The sequence below is a fragment of the Vipera berus genome (genome assembly GCF_964194415.1).
Source record: "Vipera berus genome assembly, contig: HAP1_SCAFFOLD_289, whole genome shotgun sequence".
Taxonomy (NCBI): domain Eukaryota; kingdom Metazoa; phylum Chordata; class Lepidosauria; order Squamata; family Viperidae; genus Vipera; species Vipera berus.
The window spans coordinates 10,336-32,008 of record NW_027673468.1 but is presented as its reverse complement, the minus strand read 5'-3'; the positions used below and the strand labels follow the sequence as shown (position 1 = coordinate 32,008).

Sequence of the window (21,673 nt, the reverse complement as noted above, 5' to 3'; positions counted from 1 at the left end):
TCCGCGTTAAAAACACCATCCTTCGAAAAACACAATCTCTGCTTTGGTTTTCACGGTGTTGTGTTTGGTTTACCTCGCAAGCCTTGACATGCTCGTTCTGCCATTCTTCCCTAATCTTCTCGAGAGCGTTGACGTTATTCTGATATAGCCTGTCTGCAAAGGGGAAACAAGCACAAAGTTATCCAAGGTTGCGTTATTAAAGGGAGGGTGGACCCAAATTGCAAACTTGAAGCTCAAGATCCAAAGCCCCCGGGATGAAGAGAGAGCCCGATGACAGTGCATTCACTTGGGCAACTGACTGGTATGGGGCACCAGTTACTCCCTTTTTAGAACCCTGTAACCCAGGGGTCCCCAATCCCCGGTTTGCGGACCGGTACTGGGCCACAGCATACCAGCAACCAGTCCGCACAAACAAGCAAAGCCCCATCCACGGGATGCAGCCAGCACACAAAATCAGGCACCCTCCAGTCCGTGGAAAAACCTCTCTCCACGGAACCGGTCTCCAGTGTCCAAAAGGTGGGGGACCCCTGCTGTAATCCCTTAATTCAGGATAGAGTAGGGGCAACTAGTGCAGGACTGATTATCATACAGGAAGTCCTCGGCTTACGACGGCAATTAGAGCCATAATTTCCAGCGTTAAGTCATTGCGGTCACAAGTCAAGTCAGACCCAACGTTTTTGACCATTTTTAAAGTGGCCATTCAGCAAATCGTTAAGTAAATTACACGGTCATTAAGCAAATCCAGCTAGCCCAGAGGTAGGGGTCTATTTTTCTGGACATTGGGCAAATAAGTCACAAATCACAACCATAGGATGCTACAACTGGTTGCAAATGTGAGCCGGTTGCCAAATACCCTAATTACAATCCCAACGGACGGGATGGTGCCACGGATGTAAGGGTGAGTACAGATCATAAGTTGCTTTTAATCACAGACGTTAAGTGAATCACAGAGTCGCTAACGGAATCTGGCTTGGCTCATCAAACCGGCTGGGACAGCTGCAAACGGTGTTCACAGGAGCCTGGGACTCTGCAACTGTCGTAAGTATATGTCAGTTGCCATGCAACTGATTTTTGATCACATGACCACGTGGGGATGCCGTGATAAATCTGAGGACCGGTCATAAGTGTGAAGATAGTCCCTTTTTTCAGAGTTGTTAGAACTGTAAATAGTAACTAAATGAATTATTGTAAGGCACGGACCGCCTGTGCTATCATTTCACTTCTATTTTTTTGTTGTTCTTGTTTTATATTTCTTTTTAAAAAATTAACAAGTGACGTGATCCTAGTCTCTCTGCGTCAGCCCGTCTAACGTTTTCTCCTCTGCGCCTTGAAGGGCTCTTGGTTGAAGACTAAGAAGCAGAAATCCGTTTGAAAATCAACAATTCCCTTCCGGAGCAGCAGAAACTCACCCGAGTCTTCCAGGGCCGTCTTAGCCTGGGCCAGCTTCACGAAGAGCTGAAGAGAGAGAGAGGAGAAGTGGGGAAGAGACACAAGGGCACTCGGGGAATGGGAAGAGATGGGAAAAGGAGAAAGGAAGGAGGAAAGGGAAAAGGAAAGAAAAGGGAAGAGGAAAGGGAAAAGGAAAAAGGAAAGAGAAAAGGAAAGAAAAGGAAAAGGAAAAGGGAAAAGGAAAGAAAAAAGGAAAGAGAAAGGGGAAAAGAAAAGGGAAAAGGAAAAGGAAAGGGAAAAGAAAAGGGAAAAGAAAAGGGAAAAGAAAAGAAAAATGGGAAAAGGAAAGGAAAAAAGAAAAAAAGGGAAAGAAAAAAGGGAAAAGGAAAGGGAAAAGAAAAGGAAAGGGAAAAGGAAAGGGAAAAGAAAAGGAAAGGGAAAAGAAAAAGGAAAAGGAAAGGGAAAAGGAAAAAAAGAAAGAAAAGGGAAAAGAGAAAAGGGAAAAGGAAAGAGAAAAGGGAAAAGGAAAGGGAAAAGGAAAAGGGAAGAGAAAAGGGAAAAGGAAAGGGAAAAGAAAAGGAAAGGAAAGGGAAAAGGAAAGGGAAAAGAAAAGGAAAGGGAAAAGAAAAAGGAAAAGGAAAGGGAAAAGGAAAAAAGAAAGAAAAGAGAAAAGGGAAAAGGAAAGAGAAAAGGAAAAGGAAAGGGAAAAGGAAAAGGGAAGAGAAAAGGAAAAAGGGAAGAGAAAAGGAAAAGGTAAGGGAAAAGGAAAGGGAAAAGAAAAGAAAAATGGGAAAAGGAAAGGAAATAAGAAAAAAAGGGAAAGAAAAAAGGGAAAAGGAAAGGGAAAAGAAAAGGAAAGGGAAAAGGAAAAGGAAAGAGAAAAGGAAAAGGAAAGGGAAAGGGAAAGGGAAAAGAAAAGAAAAAAGGAAAGAGAAAGGGGAAAAGGAAAGAGAAAAGGAAAAGGAAAGGGAAAGAAAAAAGGGAAAAGGAAAGGGAAAAGGAAAGGGAAAGGGAAAAGGAAAGGGAAAAGAAAAGAAAAATGGGAAAAGGAAAGGGAAAAGGAAAAAAGAAAAAAAGGGAAAGAAAAAAGGGAAAAGGAAAGAAAAGGGAAAAAAGGGAAAAGGGAAAGGAAAGGGAAAAGGGAAAAGGAAAGAGAAAAGGGAAAGAAAAAAGGGAAAAGGAAAGAGAAAAGGAAGAAAGGGAGAAGAAAAGAATGACCTCAATATTTTTTTCACAGGAAAAGTAGATTCCCTCATAACTGGACTGAGCAGGATGGAGGTTCATACAGGCACAGGAGTCCTTGACTTATGACTAAAATTGACCCCAAAATTCCCGCTGCCGAGCGGAGGAGACATTGGCTGAGTTTGGGCCCCATTTGACAACCTTTCTTCCCACAGCTGTAAAGCGAATCCCTGCAGCTGTAAAGTTAACAGCACGGTTGTTAAGCGAAGCCCTCTTCCCCCCTTGACTTGGCTTGCCGGGCGGTTACAAAAGGGGATCACGTGACCCAGGACGTTGCAACCGTCGTAAGTACATGCCAGTTGCCAAGCCTCCGAATTTGGATCCTCTGATTTATGGGGAGGCTGCAACGGTGGTGTGAAAAAAGGCGATAAGTCACTTTTTTGTAACTTCAAAGGGTCACTAGGGGAACAGGGGTAAGTGGAGGCCTGCCTGAAATTGAAGCACAAGCCATATTTTCAGCGGATCATCCATTCTGCTTGGCCTGCCCCCCCCCACACACACACCTTTTCCTGCTGCTTCAGTGTAACCAGGTTGCTGCTCCGATGAACGGCTTGCTCTGCTTCGTCTTTGTCTCTGCATCGCTGCTCGTAGAGCCTCTTGGCCTAGGAGAGGGCAGAAGGGAGCAAGCTGAAAATTATCATGAATTTTGAATCAGCAGAATTCTTAAATGCCTATGGCAGGCGTCTTCCAACTTGTCTTCCCCTGGCCTGGATCCAAGCCTGCAGTTTCATCAAAATGGCCGACTGAGGAATTCTGGGAGTTGAAGTCCACCAGCCATGAAAGGGCCAAGTTGGAAGACCCCTGGTCTGGATCCAAGCCCGCAGTTTCATCAAAATGGCCGACTGAGGAATTCTGGGAGTTGAAGTCCACCAGTCATAAAAGGGCCAAGTTTGAAGACCCCTGAGAGTCTGGATCCAAGCGCACAGTTTCATCAAAATGGCCGACTGAGGAATTCTGGAAGTCGAAGTCCACCAGCCATGAAAGGGCCAAGTTGGAAGACCCCTGGTCTGGATCCAAGCCCGCAGTTTCATCAAAATGGCCGACTGAGGAATTCTGGGAGTTGAAGTCCACCAGTCATAAAAGGGCCAAGTTTGAAGACCCCTGAGAGTCTGGATCCAAGCCCGCAGTTTCATCAAAATGGCCGACTGAGGAATTCTGGGAGTTGAAGTCCACCAGTCATAAAAGGGTCAAGTTGGAAGACCCCTGGTCTGGATCCAAGCCCACAGTTTCATCAAAATGGCCGACTGAGGAATTCTGGGAATTGAAGTCCACCAGTCATAAAAGGGTCAAGTTTGAAGACCCCTGGTCTGGCTCCAAACCTACAGTTTCATCAAAATGGCCAACTGAGGAATTCTGGGAGTTGAAGTCCACCAGTCACAAAAGGGCCAAGTTTGAAGACCCCTGAGAGTCTGCATCCAAGTGCACAGTTTCATCAAAATGGCCAACTGAGGAATTCTGGGAGTTGAAGTCCACCAGTCACAAAAGGGCCAAGTTTGAAGACCCCTGGTCTACAAAGATTCTCAGCCATCCAGCTGTCCGCAAAGGTTCTTTTTTCAAGAGGCAACTTGGACTTCTCTTGTTTTTCCCTGAAGACGATTCGCTTCTCATCCAAGAAGCTTGTTCGGTTCTGACTGGATGGTGAGGAACGGAAGGAAGTATAAATCCTTCCATTTCCCCACCATCCAGTCAGAGCTGAAGAAGCTTCTGGGGTGAGAAGCGAAACGTCTTCCAAGAAAAAACAAAGAAAGTCCAGTTGCCTCTTGGGAAAAAAAAACACCTTTTAAGACAGAGTTATTAAAGGAATAATTCCTTTTCTAGGAAAATACACTCACTTCTAAGGTTTTCTTATACTGCAGATTCCGGTTTTTATGAATGGCATCCATTATTAGTTCAATCTGTGAAAAGAAAAGAAAAAAAAAACAAAAACAAACCCGTTTGTTTCCAGGCAAAACATTTTCCCCTTCTAAAAATAGAAGACGACGGCACACCAAGAAGCAAGAATAGAAAAATCTCTCTTTTATTTTTAACCCTGCAAAGCGCAATTCTTTGTTCACCCTAGAGCAGGGGTAGGCAACCTTAGCTCTTTTATGACTCATGGACTTCAACTCCCAGAATTCCTGAGCCAGCATGGGGGAACTATGGCCCCTTCATGCCTGGTGGACTTCAACTCCCAGAATTCCTGAGCCAGCCTGGCTCAGCTTGGAAACCTCTCCCTTTCCCCTCAGCATGGCTGGCTCAGGAATTCTGGGAGTTGAAGTCCACAAGTCATAAAAGGACCAAGGTTGCTTACCCCTGATTTAGTGTGACATCAGCGCTGGAAAAAGTGAATTAATGTTGAAATAAGAGAGATTTTGGTTACTAAATTTAAGACAGCCGGAAATTAATAGAAAATAAGAACGTTATACTGTATTATTAATTAGTTGGTGTAAGATGGTGAGAAATAGAATATATTCAAATAGATAAGACGGGTATCCTGAACATTAGATTTGGTGATGATTTGGAATAAAGGGAACTGTGGTTATTTAAAACGTGGGAATTATAAATATTAAAGGTTAAACTTAAAACACTAATGGGAAACTAAAAATTGGGAAAAACTAATTTGGACATTGATTAAGTCTGTAAAGATTGGATGTTAAAATAACTAGGATATGTATAAACTAATTCCTAATCCAGCGTGGCTCAGCTTGGAAACCTCTCCCTTTCCCCTCAGCATGGCTGGCTCAGGAATTCTGGGAGTTGAAGTCTACCAGTCATAAAAGAGCCAAGGTTGCCTACCCCTGCCCTAGAGAGTCTCAACTTACATGTAATCCTTGACTTATAACCACAATTCAACCCAAAAGTTCTACTGCCAAGCAAGACAGTTGTTAACAGAATCTTCCCCTAGTTTATGATGTTTTTTGCCACCGTTGTTAAGTGAATCACTGGCCTTGTCAGTAACACGGTTGTTAAGTGAATCTGTCTTTGCCAATTGATTTTGCTCATCAGAAGATCACAAAAGGGGATCGCGTGACACCCCCCCCCAGGATGTCATAAATATGAGCCAGTTGCCAAGTGTCAAAATTTGGATCACGTGACCACCGGGATGCTGCAGCGGTCGTAAGTGTGAAAAACGGTTGTCAGTCACTTTTTTCCGTGTCATCGTAACTATGAGCAGTCACTAAATGAATGGCTGTAAATCAAGGACCACCTGTATTTCTAAACTGAGTGGAGTGAGGCAGTCAACTGTGCAGGAAGCAATGGTTCCATGTGGACTAGAAACCCGATTTCATTTAACAGTGTCAGCCCCTTTGAGGCCAGCAAATTCAGGAAACAAAAATCAGTTGGATTTCTAAAACAATCTCCTTCAAGTAGTCCTTAACTTACGACCACAACTGAGCCCAAATTTACGTGGCCAAATGAGACATTTGTAAAGTGAGTTTTACGACTTTCCTTGCCACACTTGTAAAGTGAATCACTGCAGTTGTCAAGTTGGTAACGCCATTGTTCAGGAAATCTGGTTTTCCCCATTGACACAACAACAACAACAATAACAACAACAACAATGTTGGAAAGGACCTTGGAGGTCATCTAGTCCAACCCCCTGCTCAGGCAGGAAACCCTATACCATTTCAGACAAATGGCTGTCCAGCCTCTTCTTAAAAACTTCCAGTGTTGGAGCATTCACGGTTTCTGGAGGCAGGTTGTTCCACTGGTTAATTGTTCTAACTGTCAGGAAGTTTCTCCTTAGTTCCAAGTTGCTTCTCTCTTTGGTCAGTTTTCAACCATTGCTTCTTGTCCTGCCTTCAGGCGCTTTGGACAACAGCTTGACTGCCTCTTCTTTGGGGCAGCCCCTGAGATATTAGAAGACTGCTATCCTGTCCCCCCTGGTCCTTCTCTTCATTAAATTGGACATCCCCAATTCCAGCAGCTGTTCCTGATATGTTTTAGCCTCCTGTCCCCTGATCATCCTTGTTGCTCTTCTCTGCACTCTTTCTAGAGTCTCAACACCTTCTTTACATCATGGTGACCAAAACTGGATGCCGTATTCCAAGTGTGGCCTTACCAAGGCCTTGTAAAATGGTATTAATAGTTCTCGTGATCTTGATTCTATCCCTCTGTTAATGCAGCCTAGCACTGTGTTGGCTTTTTTGGCAGCTGCAGCACACGGCTGGCTCCTATTTAAGGGATCATCCACTAGGACTCCGAGATCCCTCTCACAGTTGCTACTATTGAGCAAGGTACCCCCTGTACTGTACCAGTGCATTTGCTTTTTCCTGCCTAAATGTAGAACCTTACTTTTTTCACCATTGAATTTCATTTGTGTTCAAGTCTGTCAAGACTTTGCTTGCCAGAAGGTCACCCAGAGACGCTGCAAACTGTCATAAATACAAATCAGTTGTCAAGCATCCGGATGTAAATCACATGACCGCGGGGATGCTGCAACGGTCATAAGTGTGAAAAATGGCCATAAGTCACTTTTTTCCAGTGTCGTTGTAACTAACTGGGTAACCTGCCAAAGGAGTTCGCCAGATCAAATTCTATCTAACACAATGAAGGCTGAGTTACTCTTTAAGTTTCTTTTTCGTGTTTCTCTTTCCTATAAACCAAAGTTTCTCAACCTCAGCAACTTTTAAGATCCGTTGACTTCAAGAATTCCCCAGCCAGCTGTGGGAATTCACCCATGGGAACCCGCCCATGTTAGCTGGGGAAGTCCGGGACTTCCACACCTCTTCAAGTTGTTAAGATTAAGAAACACCACCGTACACTAAGAAACATTTTCGATAATAGTTGTTGTGATTCAGGGTCAGCCTGTGGGTTCGGCAGTTGGGTCGGACGACTCAGAGGAGGAGGAGGGGGGCGTTGAAGATCTTGCTGATGAGAGCCCTCAGCCAGGCCCCTCCCACTTGGTCACCACGGAGACCCAGCTGTGTGAGCCTGACAGCGTGGATGAAGATGACCCACAGCTGGCCCTGTTCAAGGACGCCCGACGCAGGAGGCAGTCAATTAGGAGTAAACAGAGGAAGGCAATGGGGCTTCTCGGAAGGAGGCAGAGAGAAGCCACGCCCTGAACTCTATATAAGGGGAATGTGTGGGGAGGGCTGGTTTGCTGAAGGCAACCGCTCGGATAGTGTTTCAAAGCTCCAGTTTCTTGGTTTGTCTTGTTCCGTTTGTTTTTGTAGCAATAAATTTGGCAGGCGTAATTCCAGCCTCTTGCCTTCTTGTAAAAGGGGTTGTCCCTGCCTTTTCTGCAGGGCCGGTAGCAGGCTGGTACAGAACAGTAGTCCTGTTTCTTCCAAAGCTGCTTTTTTCCACGAGGCAACTGGGCTTTCTTTGTTTTTCTTTGAAGACATTTCGCTTCTCATCCAAGAGGCTTCTTCGGTTCAGACTGGATGGTGGGGAATGGGAGGATTTATACTCCTTGCAGACAGCTGGTCCCTTGCATGCTGCTTTTTCAAAAGGCAATGCAAATGAATGCAAATGCCTGGTGGTCTGCAAGAAATAAAAATCCTTCAAATTCCCCACCATCCAGTCAGAGCTGAAGAAGCTTCTTAGATGAGAAGCGAAATGTCTTCAAAGAAAAACAAAGCAAGTCCAAATTACCTTGGGGGGAAAAAACATTTTGGGGATAACTACGACCTGGATGACTGAGAATCTCCATAGAGAGTCGTCCTTCTTCCTCTAAATTCCTAAAGTCTCTTAGACATTTGGTTACTCCAGCTAGTGTGCTATGCGCAAACTCAACCTTTGTGTAGTGGAGGAGGTGGGGGGGAAAAAAACCATTGTGATGTCCTTTGCCAGTAAAAGCTAAAAATCGGCAGCTGTTAATCCTGAACTTTGAAATATCACATAAACTTAAATGAGAAAATTGCATACAGGAGGTCCTTGACTTGCAAAAGATATAATAATAATAATAATAATAATAATAATAATAATAATAATAATAATAATAATAATAATAATAATAATAATAACAACAACAACAACAACAACAACAACAACAACAACAAGAAGAAGAAGAAGAAGAAGAAGAAGAAGAAGAAGAAGAAGAAGAAGAAGAAGAAGTAGTAGTAGTAGTAGTAGTAGTAGTAGTAGTTGTTGTTTTGGTCACCATGATGTAAAAAAGATGTTGAGACTCTAGAAAGGGTACAGAAAAGAGCAACAAAGATGATCAGGGGACTGGAGGCTAAAACATACAAGGAACAGCTGCTGGAATTGAGAATGTCCAGTTTAAGGAAGAGAAGGACGAGGGGGGACAGGATAGCAGTCTTCCAGTATCTCAGGGGCGGCCCCAAAGAAGAGGGAGTCAAGCTATTCTCTAAAGCGCCAGAAGGCAGGACAAGAAGCAATGGATGGAAACTGACCAAGGAGAGAAGCAACCTAGAACTAAGGAGAAACTTCCTGTTAGAACAATTAACCAGTGGAACTCCTTGCCTCCAAAAGCTGTGAATGCTCCAACACTGGAGGTTTTTAAGAAGAGACTGGACAGCCATTTGTATGAAATGGTATAGGGTTTCCTGCCTGAGCAGGGGGTTGCACTAGATGACCTCCAAGGTCCCTTCCAACTTATTATTATTATTAAGAAGAAGAAGAACAACAACAACAACAAACAAAAACAACAACAGCAATAATAATAATAATAATAATTCTTCAAAGAGACAAGCACCTGCCACATAACACCCCAGACTTAACAATTGTTAAGAAAAACAAAAAAAACTCTGGCTAGTGGACGTGGCCGTGCCTGGAGACAGCAGAATAGACGAGAAAGAACTGGAGAAGATATCAAAATACAAAGACCTACAAATAGAAATAGAAAGACTGTGGCAAAGGCAAGTAAGGGTGGTACCAACAGTAATAGGCGCTGTCAAGTTTCGGACGGATGAGTTTTCAAGTGACTCTGAGGCATTGTTTACCGTAAAAGTCCTTTATTCAGCCTAATACACCGGCAAATGCTTGCTCGAAAGAAGCTGGAATCTGAAATCTCCACCCCTTGCACAATATTTTAAAACACAATTCTCCACCTTTCTAATGTTGTCATTAATCACATTCTCCAATTAATTTAAAGAATCAGTTTCCCTGCCGTTAGAAGACCAACAAAGCCTTATCTTCTTTAGGGAGAAAAATGGCCTTGAAAAGTGCAATCCTACTCATTCCCCCTCCTAACCTTAAACTAAAACAATACACGTCTTAAAGCAATACACAAGTTTAACATATGAAGCGGCTACTTCATCTCTTGTCAAGCAATAACATTCGATGTTAGCAGCGTTGACATGCGCCTTGGCTGCAATCCCAAAACAACTGGAGCACCACTTGAACACCATCATTGGCATTGACAAATTCGCCATCAGTCAATTGCAAAAGGCAGCCTTACTAGGAACTGCTTCCATCCTGCAACGAGATCTGTAATACCATCAAACATCCACATCTGCCTATCCCGGGTCCTCGGTAAGGACTCGACAGGTAGACAAAAATGCCAAATCCAGTCTGAACATCTGCCTGTGATCAATAATGATGATGATGATGATGATGATGATGATGATGGAAGGGACCTTGGAGGTCATCTAGTCCAACCCCCCTGCACAGGCAGGAAACCCTATACCATCCCAGACAAATGACTGTCCAGTCTCTTCCTAAAATCTTCCAGTGTTGGAGCATTCACCGCTTCTGGTGGCAAGACTCCTGCTATAGGATGGGCTAGGAAGTTGTCCGGCATCCCTAGTTATCACCCCCACATTCAGTCAAGGAGTCCTTGTCATCAATAATCTACAATGTCAAGGTATTGATTTAACAGCTAACCAGCTTATATAATGTAAGATGTAATGATGGGAATGACTCAGCAGGGTCTATGTCCCTTGAAGAGCCACCTGGTTGTGTGTCTGTTTAAGAGCCTTGGTATAAAGGGAACGCTCCCCTACTGTGTTGTCTCTCTTCCGTTTTCCTGCTGTAACTGTGGTGTGTTGGATCCTACTGTATCAGCACGTGTATGTATATTGTTCCTGGTGTATGATACTGTAGATTGTGTTAAGATAAACCACCATTTAATACAAGCCGCTGTTTACTGTCTCGCGCAGTAAGACTGTGCACGCTCTGACATACAATTTCAATTTCTATTTATTGATGATATTTTGAGATATTCCTTACCTTTTTACGGTGGAGTTTTTGCTTTTCTCTGAAATCCTCCATTTTCTTTGCCTCTTCCCTGAGGTTCTGGGCTAGCTGCATATGGATCTGGCCGACTGTCTCCACTCCTTAGGAACAAGAAGTCCGAAAGGTCATCAATTCCGGTAGAAAAGCCACTTTTATTGCCGTTTTATAGGTGAGAAACCAGCGCAGAAACTCCCCAACTGGATTTCTACCTTGTGCAAAGCCATAATTGGCTTAAGCACAGTCCTCTCCTTAAGCTACAATTACCTCATTTCACATTTCCCCCAGTTCAGCAGAGATGTGGCCTACAAACCACAATGGCTGGGTTCACACCTTGTAAATCAAAGTCAAACTTATCCGAACAAACCCTGGTTTAAGCCTCGCTACGATTCTCACCGGGTGCTCGAGGTTGACTCAGGTTTTCATCCTTCCGAGGTCGGTGGGAAAGAGTGAGCTTTGCCTCATTTTATAACCTTTCCCACCACACTTGCTAAGTGGATCGCTGCAGCTGTTCGGTTAGTAACATGGTTGTTAAATGGATCTGGATTCCCCCGTTGGCTTGGCTTGTCGGAACGTCGCCAAAAGGGATCCCGTGAGCCCAGGACACACTAAAACCGTCATAAACGTGTGCCGGTTGCCCAGCGAACGAAATATGATCACGTGACCCTCGGATGTTGCCTTGGTCGTAAGTGTGAAACACGGTCGTAAGTCGCTTTTTTTCAGTGCCTGTTGTAACTCTGAACGGTCGCTAAGTGAATGCTTGTGAGTTGGGAACTGCCTGTGCTCTGCTCATGTCATTTGGCTCCAAGATTGCATTAGGTCTGAACCCAGCTATGGTAGTTTATACCCCAAACCATGGTTAAAACTAATTATGCTTGATTAAAGCCCCTATTGGGATCTCTTGGCTAGCATAAGAATTAACACAAAACGTTCGCATCTTATGTTAGTATCCTCGGACCCTACGCTCGTTCCAACGCACCTCCTGGCCCTATCAAAACAGCTACGGTTACTGACGTAGCAGGAAAAAGCTGGTGTCCAGGCTGCTAACATCGGAAGTTTTTGCTTTGACAAAAGATGGAGATGCAAACCATTTTCTTCTTTTGCTTTTGCTTTTTGGGTTAGAGTTAGATGCTGCTCAGGGAGAGGAACGTGAGTTTAGCTAGACATAACAATACTGAACCCAGTGTGAGAACCAAGGTTATTGAAATAAGAGATGATAAGAAATGGAGGGTTGGAGAACTGGAGGGAAAGCCTGCATTTCAAACTAATTGGAGAATGTGATTTATGACTGTTAATCGAAGGAGGGAATTGTGCTTTGATACTATGTGTTCAGGGGAGGGGAACTCAGTTTTTGGCTTTGATTGTGTTAGTGCCAATGCCGTGCTACTCAAATAAAGATTCTTTAAGGTAAACAACGCCTCAAAGTTCTTTTGAAGAGTTTCATCTGTCGGAAACATGACAGCTGGGGTGTTTCTATGACAGAATGGAGAGCTCCATATTCTGAGCTCAAAGGAGAGTTCTAGCGTTTCCCAACCTGGGCATGAGCCTAGTGAGTAACTCTACTCTAAGTTGAACAAGACGTATCTCAGAGGTTCCTGCCTGCTGACAGTAACAGTACTACAATCTAGCAATGTGGGAAAGTCCCAGGCTGCATGTCGTAAGGGAGCCTAAAAAGTTGGCTGACTGACAGGTACAGTTCCTCAAACTCTACACCATGGATGTCCGAACCTGGCAACTTTTAAAACCTCTGGACTTCAACTCCCAGAAATTCCTCAGCCAGCCATCACCAGGAGACAGAGAGTTCTAGTGCTGGGTGACTTTGGGTCAATTACCAGGAGGCTCTGAGTTCTAGTCCTGCCTTAGGCATGAAGGCCAGTCAGTCTCTCTCTCTCTCTCTCTCCCTCTCTCTCTTTCTCTCTCTCTCTCTCCCCCCCCTCTCTCTCCCTCCCTCTCTCTCTCAGCCCATCCCACCTCACAGGGTTGCTGTTCTGGGGAAAATGGGAGGGGGAAGGGGTATTAGGTATGTTTGCTGCCATGCTGGCTGGGGAATTCTGGGAATTGAAGTTTGCCAGGCTTAAAGGGGACAACCTGCTCTGGAGTTTTCTGGCACAGGCATCCGTGGGGGGAAATCTAGTGATGAACACGGTGTTAGGGAACAAGCTGCATCCTTTGCACACTTGCGTGTAACATCCAATACCTTTAACCTGGCTAAAGAGCAAACCGAGGTTGCGTTGATGGCTTTGGTGTAACTACTAAGCAAGCACTGACCAAAGCAAGTGGTCCTTGCAACCGGCAGGATCATAGTAAGAACTACAATAACTATTTTAATAATAGAGAACAAACCCCACTCCCTTCTAGCACTGATGATGTTACCTAGCTGGGTCATGAAACGTCTGCAAAAGAGCAACCCAGCTCAGAGAGCACCAAGGACCCCACAGTTGTCGTCTTCTACTCCTCCTCCTCCTCCTCCTCCTCTTCCTCCTCCTCCTCCTCCCCCCCAACTCCCTTCTAGCACTGATGAGGTTACCTAGTTGGGTAATGAAATGTCTGCAAGGAAAGAACCACATTCAGAGAGCACCAAGGGCTCCCCAATTGTAACCTTAATTTTAAAATAATCTCTTTAACTCTACGAGTCCTGTGACTAAAAACAAATACATATAAATGAAATCTGATTTGTTCTTTCCCCCTGGCACAGCCACTAAGTGGGTGACGGACCAAGCACGAGCATCCTTGGCGGACCAGGGCCAGCTATGGTTTGCTGGATCCCCTTGGGTGCATTTCCTAGGCAAGCACTTAGCCAGGATCATCTGAACAGAGACACAGGTTCAGTTCTTCGGTTCGTCTAGCCTAGCTTTCCCCACGCTCATCCAGCCCTCTTCCATATAGGACAGCAACTGGTTTTATCCCCAACCAGTATGGACGGGTGACTACCTTATCTGGGTATTATGGGAATTGTAGCTGCCCGACGGGGACAATCCACAGGCAGAGCTGATTTATTTCCCCCACAAACCAAGTTCAGCTTTGGTAAGCGTTACACGCTGCAGATGACTTACGTTGCTTGAAAACCTCCAGTGCTCTTCTCAGGGTGCTAAAATGAAAGGAAAACAGACAATGCACACTCGGGGATTGAGCAACCGCGAAATTGTGTTGATGTCACCGAAAAACACACACACACACAAAAAAAACCCCACAAGACTTAGAAATTAGTCCAATTTCAACACCTGACTAGGCAAGTTATGAAACTCAAAACGCAGCTCTGCAGTCAGATAAATTTCTGTACTTCTCTTTCCTCCTTTGCTAGTGAACCTCCCTGGGTGGCGGAGTAAAAAAAAAGTATTTCTCAATCGTTCAAGGGAGACTGGAAATGCAAAATGCAAAATGCAGAAGACCCGTTTAGTTCAGGCAGGGAAGGTCCAGTGAGAAGAACAAAACCTTGTGTGCCTTCGTGCCCCAAGGTCAAGTTCGCACAATGCACTAAGCCGGTGGCAGGTGAGTTGCAGGCACCTTATTAGTTGGGCTTCCTCCCCCAATCCGCTAAACCCTGAAGAAGCAAAGCACATCCTAGTTTTACGACTTGGGTGAAGCCAGCGAACGGCTCGTGAAACAAAGCCAGTCTGTGTTTGAAGGATGAAAGGAGGAGCTGGTCGCTCCTTAAGACAACGGAAAATCCAAGTGGTTGCCCTTTGCCAAATCCGCCATGGTGTGCCCTGACTGCTTTGAGATCAAACAGGTTTGGCCTACGGATTAAGGCATCAGGCTAGAAACCCAATAATGGCGATGGTGAGTTCTAGTCCCGCCTTAGGCATGAAAACCAGCTGGGTGACCTTGGGCCAATCACCAGGAGAGTGAGAGTTCTAATCCCGCCTTAGGCATGAAAGCCAGCTGGGTGACCTTGGGCCAATCACCAGGAGAGTGAGAGTTCTAGTCCCGCCTTACGCGTGAAAGCCAGCTGGGTGACTTTGGGCCAATCACCAGGAGACTGAGAGTTCTAGTCCCGCCTTAGGCATGAGAGCCAGCTGGGTGACTTTGGGCCAATCACCAGGAGAGTGAGAGTTCTAGTCCTGCTTTAGGCATGAGAGCCAGCTGGGTGACTTTGGGCCAATCACCAGGAGACTGTGAATTCTAGTCCCGCCTTACGCAAGAAAGCCAGCTGGATAACTTCAGGCCAATCACCAGGAGACGGTGAGTTCTAGTCCCACCTTAGGCATGAAAGCTAGCTGGGTGACTTTGGGCCAATCACCAGGAGACTGAGAGTTCTAGTCCCGCCTCAGGCATAAGAGCCAGCTGGGTGACCTTGGGCCAATCACCAGGAGACTGAGAGTTCTAGTCCTGCCTTAGGCATGAAAACTGGCTCGGTGACTTTGGGCCAATCACTAGGAGACTGTGAGTTCTAGTCCTGCCTTAGGCATGAAAGCCAGCTAGATAGATACAGATATAGATACAGATATATATAGATATATAGATATAGATAGATATAGATATAGATATAGATATAGATATAGATATAGATATAGATATAGATATAGATATAGATATAGATATATAGATATAGATATAGATATAGATAGATATACAGTATATAGATATATAGAGATATATAGAGATAGAGATAGAGATAGATAGAGATATATAGATATATAAATATAGATATAAACAGATAGACACAGACATAGATATAGATATAAAAAAACATTCCAGGGAATTAAAACAAGTGTTAAATTAGATGTCCTTGACAATGGCAGAGAGAGATCACCAAGAAGGATTTCCTTTTGCCCACTGCTGTACCAAGTCATCTGTCTGCATCAGTGGCCGTGGATGGGAACTGGTAGCCACGCCCCAAGCCAAAGAGAAACTGTCTTCCCGTGGCTGTATTTTCCTACCAAATTAGGAACTAAACCTCAACCCTTTGGAGTACTTCGCAGGGAGAGAAGGCCAGCCTGAACAAATGGCAAAGGAACTGCAGGGGACCTCAGACAGCAATTCCTATGAATTCATTCCTGCATTTGTCAGTCATTATTAAAAATTAAAAATATAAAAAAATAAACCATCCGAAGCAGGGCGGTCGGATAGGATTTCCTTCTATTTTCAGAAGTTCATCAGGACTTTTTTAAACTAGGGATGAGGACCCAGATTGTTGGGGGCAATTAAGCTGACTTTGTAATAATGCCGCTTGGGGTGTGTGTGAAAAAGCCCTAATAAGCAGGCATATACATAGAATGAAGGCTACTGCTAAGCTTGTAAGCCGCCCTGAGTCTTCGGAGAAGAGCGGGATATAAATGTAATAAAAATAAATAAAATAAATAAAATAAGTGGCCAGGCTGAAGTCTGGGTAAACAATGTGGCATTTGCCTGAGGATGATGGCTTAAGACCGTGGTGGCGAACCTACGGCACGCATGCCACAGGTGGCACGCAGAGCCCTCTTTGTGGGCACACACGCCATCGCCCCTGCCTTAGGCCTTCAGCTGGGTTTTATAAAACATTTTTGCTTTCGGCCTCCGCTGCTGTGTGCAAAAAAAGAGAGAAAAGTTTCAATCAATCAATTTCAACTATTCGCAGGGGGGGAAAAAAAGATCTCGCAAAGTTGGCATTGACTGATTGAACTTTTTAGTCCCACCCAGTCTGCCATTACCACCGCAGCCACGCCCATCCAATGGGCCACGCCCACCCAATGGGCCACGCCCACCCGGCACCCGACGATACATAAGTGGGTTTTGGGTTGCAGTTTGGGCACTCGGTCTCTAAAAAGGTTCGCCATCACTGGCTTAAGAGTTTTGTCCAAACTTCCTTTTTCCCCCAAAGTGGGCTGGCTTACTTTAGCTCCGTCTGTCCACACGGCTTCTTCCGTGACAGGTTCACCAGCTCCTTCCCATATCTTTCTTCTATAGAAGCCCTGAAACAGACAAAGATTGGTGTGCAAATCAGGTTCTAGGCCAGGGGTAGGCAACCTCGGCTCTTTTACGACTCATGGACTTCAACTCCCAGAATTCCCGAGCCAGCCATGCTGGCTCGGGAATTCTGGGAGTTGAAGTCCATGAGTCGTAAAAGAGCCGAGGTTGCCTACCCCTGTTCTAGGCAAACACGGCGTACCGATCCATGACTTCCTAAGTGGTGTGGTGGCGCATTAAGAGCCGTGGTGGCGCAGTGGTGAGAATGTAGTATTGCAGGCTGACTCTGCCCACTGCTAGGAGTTCGATTTTGACAGGCTCAAGGTTGACTCAGCCTTCCGTCCTTCCGAGGTCGGTAAATTGAGGACCCAGATTGTTGGGGGGCAAGAGGCTGACTCTGGAAATCGCTTAAGAGAGGGGCTATAAAGCATTGTGAAGCGGTATATAAGTCCTACTGCTATTGCTACTGCCCTTCCTTCCTTCCTTCCTTTTTGTTTCCCTCCCTCCCTCCCTCTCAGTGGCTAGAATCCAGTACTGCAGGCAAACTCTGCCCACAGCCTGGAGTTCGATCCTGACAGTCTCAAAGTTGACTCAGCCTTCCGTCCTTCCGGGATGGGTAAAATGAGGACCCAGATTGTTGGGGGCAAAATGCTGACTCTGTAAACTGCTTGGAGAGGGGCTGTAAAGCACTGTGAAGCGGTATATAAGTCTAAGTGCTATTGCTATTCATTTTCCTTCCTTCCTTCCTTCCTTCCTTCCTTCCTTCCTTCCTTCCTTCCTTCCTTCCTTCCTTCTTTCCTTCCTTTCTTCCCTCCCTCCCTCCCTCCCTGAAGGTGCAATGGTTAGAATGCAGTTATTGCAGGCAAACTCTGCCCACAGCCTGGAGTTTGATCCTGACAGGGCTCAAGGTTGACTCAGCCTTCCATATTTCCAAGGTCGGTAAAATGAGGACCCAGATGGTTGGTGGGCAAGATGCTGACTGCAAACCGCTTAGAGAGGGCTGTAAAGCACTGTGAAGCGGTATATAAGTCTAAGTGTTATTACTATTGCTATTCCTTCCTTCCTAACCGCGGTGGCACAGTGGTTAGAATGCAGTATTGCAGTATTGCTAACTCTGCCCACAGCCAGGAGTTCGATCCTGAACGGGCTCAAGGTTGACTCAGAATTCCATCTTTCCGAGGTCGGTAAAATGAGGACCCAGATGGTTGGTGGGCAAAATGCTGACTCTACAAACCACTTAGAGAGGGCTGTGAAGCAGTGTGAAGCGGTATATAAGTCTAAGCGTCAGCTCTACAAATGAGCATGGCTGCAGCCATAATTTCTTCTCATTCTCAGTTGCCACATAGAATGGAGTGGGGGGGTTGCCCATGTGCTTAGTTACTCATAAGACGCTGGCTGAAGAATTCTGGGAGTTGAAGTCCACAAGTCAGAAAAGGGCCAGGTTTGAAGATCCCTGACATCCATTATTCCAATATTTTTACATGTGATACCTTATAAAAAATACTATATTACTTACATCTCTTATCCCTCTTATTGTAGGGCCCCTTTACATCCAAAGTTATCTGTTCTTTTAACCGTATTCAAACAAGGGCTTGCTCATATAATACTTCATCTGGCAGGGAGAGTCAGATCTCTTGAATTAAAGCTACGTCTTCTGATATCCTGTTCCAAACCTTTAGCCGTTCGGACAGCCCTCAACTTGCAACCGTAATTTTATCCTGGAATTACAGTCATAAGTCACCCTGGTTGTTAAGGAGGTCACCATGTGACTGCCCCCCATTGTACGACCTGTTTTGCGGTGAATGAATGCCACGGTCATTAAGCAAATCCATTATACGCCAAGGGCGTTTTTGTTGGGAACCAGAAATAAAAGTTGTAGATTGCTAACTTATGATTGTGGGACACTGCAAACGGCCGTCAAATGCAACTGTATGATTGTATGACCGCAGGAGCAAGGGTGTGTGGGCAGCCATCAGAAGTTTGAAACCTAAGCAGCTTTGGGGTGGTCCGCCGTAACTTCAAATGGTCGCTAAGCGAGATAGTCAAGAACTACCTGTATTGGAGCTAGCAAGTCCATGAGGACATTCAAGAAATTTTCGCCATCCCAGGAAAGCAGTCAAACACACCTTTCTCGCAAAAAGTCCTCAAATTCTTTGCAGTTCTTCCGGCCGTCGTTCAAGTGCTGGACAATGTTGTCGTATCCAGCTGTGCTGATTAAATCTGTTGTCTGAAAAGCATGTTCGAAACTTGGTTAGGCAAATAACACACAACTTTCTCCACAACAGTCAATAGACAGAAGCAGGCCAAAACATTGGTTTTGAAGTCACCTTCTTGTACCAAAATGAAAAGTTTTTTCTGGATCCGGTCATTGATGTCCAGAGCTGCTAGAATAAATTCTTTCTGATAGATCTGGAGGTGTTTATGATTTATCATACAGAATCAACTGTCGCGAATGCGACCGATTCTACGTGGGGCAAACATCATGTCAATTAAAAAACAGGATCCACAAACACTGGCTGGCAATCAAACGCCACAATCCCAAATCCTTAATTGCTACCCACTCCAACATCAAACAACACCAGATAATAGTAATAATACTAATACTATGAAGGAGGAGGAGGAGGAGGAGGAGGAGGAGGAGGAGGAGGAGGAGGAGAAGAAGAAGAAGAAGAAGAAGAAGAAGAAGAAGAAGAAGAAGAAGAAGAAGAAGAAGAAGAAGAAGAAGAAGAAGAAGAAGAAGAAGAAGAAGAAGAGGAGGAGGAGGAGGAGGAGGAGGAGGAGGAGGAGGAGGAGGAGGAGGAGGAGGAGGAGGAGGAGGAGGAGAAGAAGAAGAAGAAGAAGAAGAAGAAGAAGAAGAAGAAGAAGAAGAAGAAGAAGAAGAAGAAGAAGAAGAAGAAGAAGTTGTTGTAAGGGACCTTGGAGATCTTCTAGTCCAACCCCCTGCTCAGGAAGGAAACCCTATATCATTTCAGACCAATGGCTGTCCAGTCTCTTCTTAAAAACTCCCAATGTTGGAGCATTCACCGCTTCTGGAGGCAAGTTGTTCCACTGGTTAATTGTTCTCACTGTCAGGAAGTTTCTCCTTAGTTCTGGGTTGCTTCTCCCTCTGATTAGTTCGATTGGAGCAACGCAAAAATCACTGGCCACGTTACCCGTCGCCACGCTCGTGAGTTCATCGGAGCCTGGCACCCCACAAGCAATTCCATCCACAGAGACATCAACCTACAACCAGCCTACAAACCCTTCAGGATCCAAATCAACCACACAGCCAAGCAGTCCCAGCAGCAGTTCACCTCCCAGTGGGCCAGAATTGATATAATCTCCCCATCACAAGACCCGTCACAAAATTCTCACTGATGACTTTCACCGACTTATAAAAGAGTTGTTTTTTTTCCCCAAACTTGGGGTCCGGTCCCTGAATCCTTATTGTTTCCCCTGCATAGGTGCTCCTGTTTGGGGCCTGCCATTCTGCTGGCAGGGATAACTTCCATTTTCTATCCTTCCTCTCCAGCCTCTATCCATTTGAGAGAAGAAACTGCCTCCCTGATCAGGAGACGGTTACGGAGAAATGAAACTGGAGAAGATCTTGAGATGTTTGCCAACTGTGCCAGCTACCCAAACATCATTGCCACCTGCGGACTGGCTGCGTTTCAAATGGACACTATGACTTTAGTGGGAAAATTGCTGGTTTAACTTTTTATTTATTTATTTATTTATTTATTTCGATTTATATACCGCCCTTTTCCCGAGGGACTCAGGGCAGTTTACAGGGCAAATTAAAACAGTACAATATATACAGGTGAAAATAAAATAAAATTGTTGTTGTTGTTAGCTGCGAAGTCGTGTCCGACCCATCGCAACCCTATGGACAACTTTCCTCCAGGCCTTCCTGTCCTCTACCATCTTCTGGAGTCCATTTAGGCTCACGCCTCCTGCTTCAGTGACTCCATCCAGCCACCTCATTCTCTGTCGTCCCTTTCTTCTCTTGCCCGCCACCTTTCCCAGCATTAGGCTCTTCTCCAGTGAGTCCTTCCTTCTCATTAGGTGTATTTGAGTTTCAGCTTCAGGATCTGGCCTTCTAAAGAGCAGTCAGGGTTGATCTCCTCTAGGACTGACCGGTTTGATCGCTTTGCAGTCCAAGGGACTCGCAGGAGTCTTCTCCAGCACCAGAGTTCAAAGGCCTCAATTCTTTGGCGCTCAGCCTTTTTTATGGTCCAAAATTAAATTAAATAGCCCCAAAATAATTAAAAATTAAAACCTTAACCCAAAACCCTCAGTCCAGGCCGGCAAGCTCGAATAGCCAAGTTTTTATAGTTTTTAAACTATACCATTTAAGCGGGATTTTCTCCAGATCTCGCCTTGACTTCCTGGCTGTCGCTAACCCCTAATAAAAGTTTCTTTTCTAGACAATGCCTGCTCCAAGAGTTCTGCTTTCTTGGGTGGTTAGCTGGGATGGGTACTTACACTGGGCCACTTTAAAATGGGGGTGTGGGGGGGAATTCTGGGAGTTGAAGTCCACAGGTGTTAAAGTGGCCATATTTGAGAAACCCTCTGCTAGAATAGAGAATATAATCAAGTCAGTGAAGTAAATTTGGCTAGGTTTCTCCACCAACATCATAAACTTCTCTCTGGGACTTTTTTTCCAAATAGTTCATCCTCCAGAAAACTTAAAGACTGCCACTTCCATCATTCTCAGATCTTCTACAATTCTCAATATGGAATTGTAGTCCAACACATCTGGAAGGACAAACTGGGATAAACTGATAAGGAAATGAAAGATAAGGAAATGAAAGCTGGTTCTTCTAGGACAGGGGTCCCCAAGCCCCAGTCCGTGGACCGGTACCGGGCCGTGGCATGCCAGCAACCGGTCCACACAAACAAGCAAAGCCCCATCTGTGGGATGCAGGCAGCGCACAAAACCACACACTCTCTGTTCTGTGGAAAAACTATTCTCTATTGAACCGGTCTCCGGTGTCCACAAGGTTGGGGACCTCTGTTCTAGGAGACCACTTGGAGAAAGACCTGACCTTGGAGA

General features: G+C 45.1%; 1 protein-coding gene across 1 annotated transcript; it reads right to left on the bottom strand.

Annotated features, from left to right (window-relative positions):
- Positions 1-73: 73 nt before the first annotated feature.
- LOC308679360 (proline-serine-threonine phosphatase-interacting protein 2-like) lies at positions 74-19,814 on the bottom strand (the record flags this gene model as incomplete). The annotated part of the gene is made up of 9 exons (XM_081346968.1): positions 74-153; positions 1,410-1,455; positions 3,135-3,233; positions 4,464-4,526; positions 10,750-10,856; positions 13,806-13,840; positions 16,566-16,643; positions 18,765-18,865; positions 19,791-19,814. Coding segments are annotated over 9 exons (633 nt in total), but the record flags the coding sequence as incomplete, so codon positions are not given.
- Positions 19,815-21,673: the final 1,859 nt, after the last annotated feature.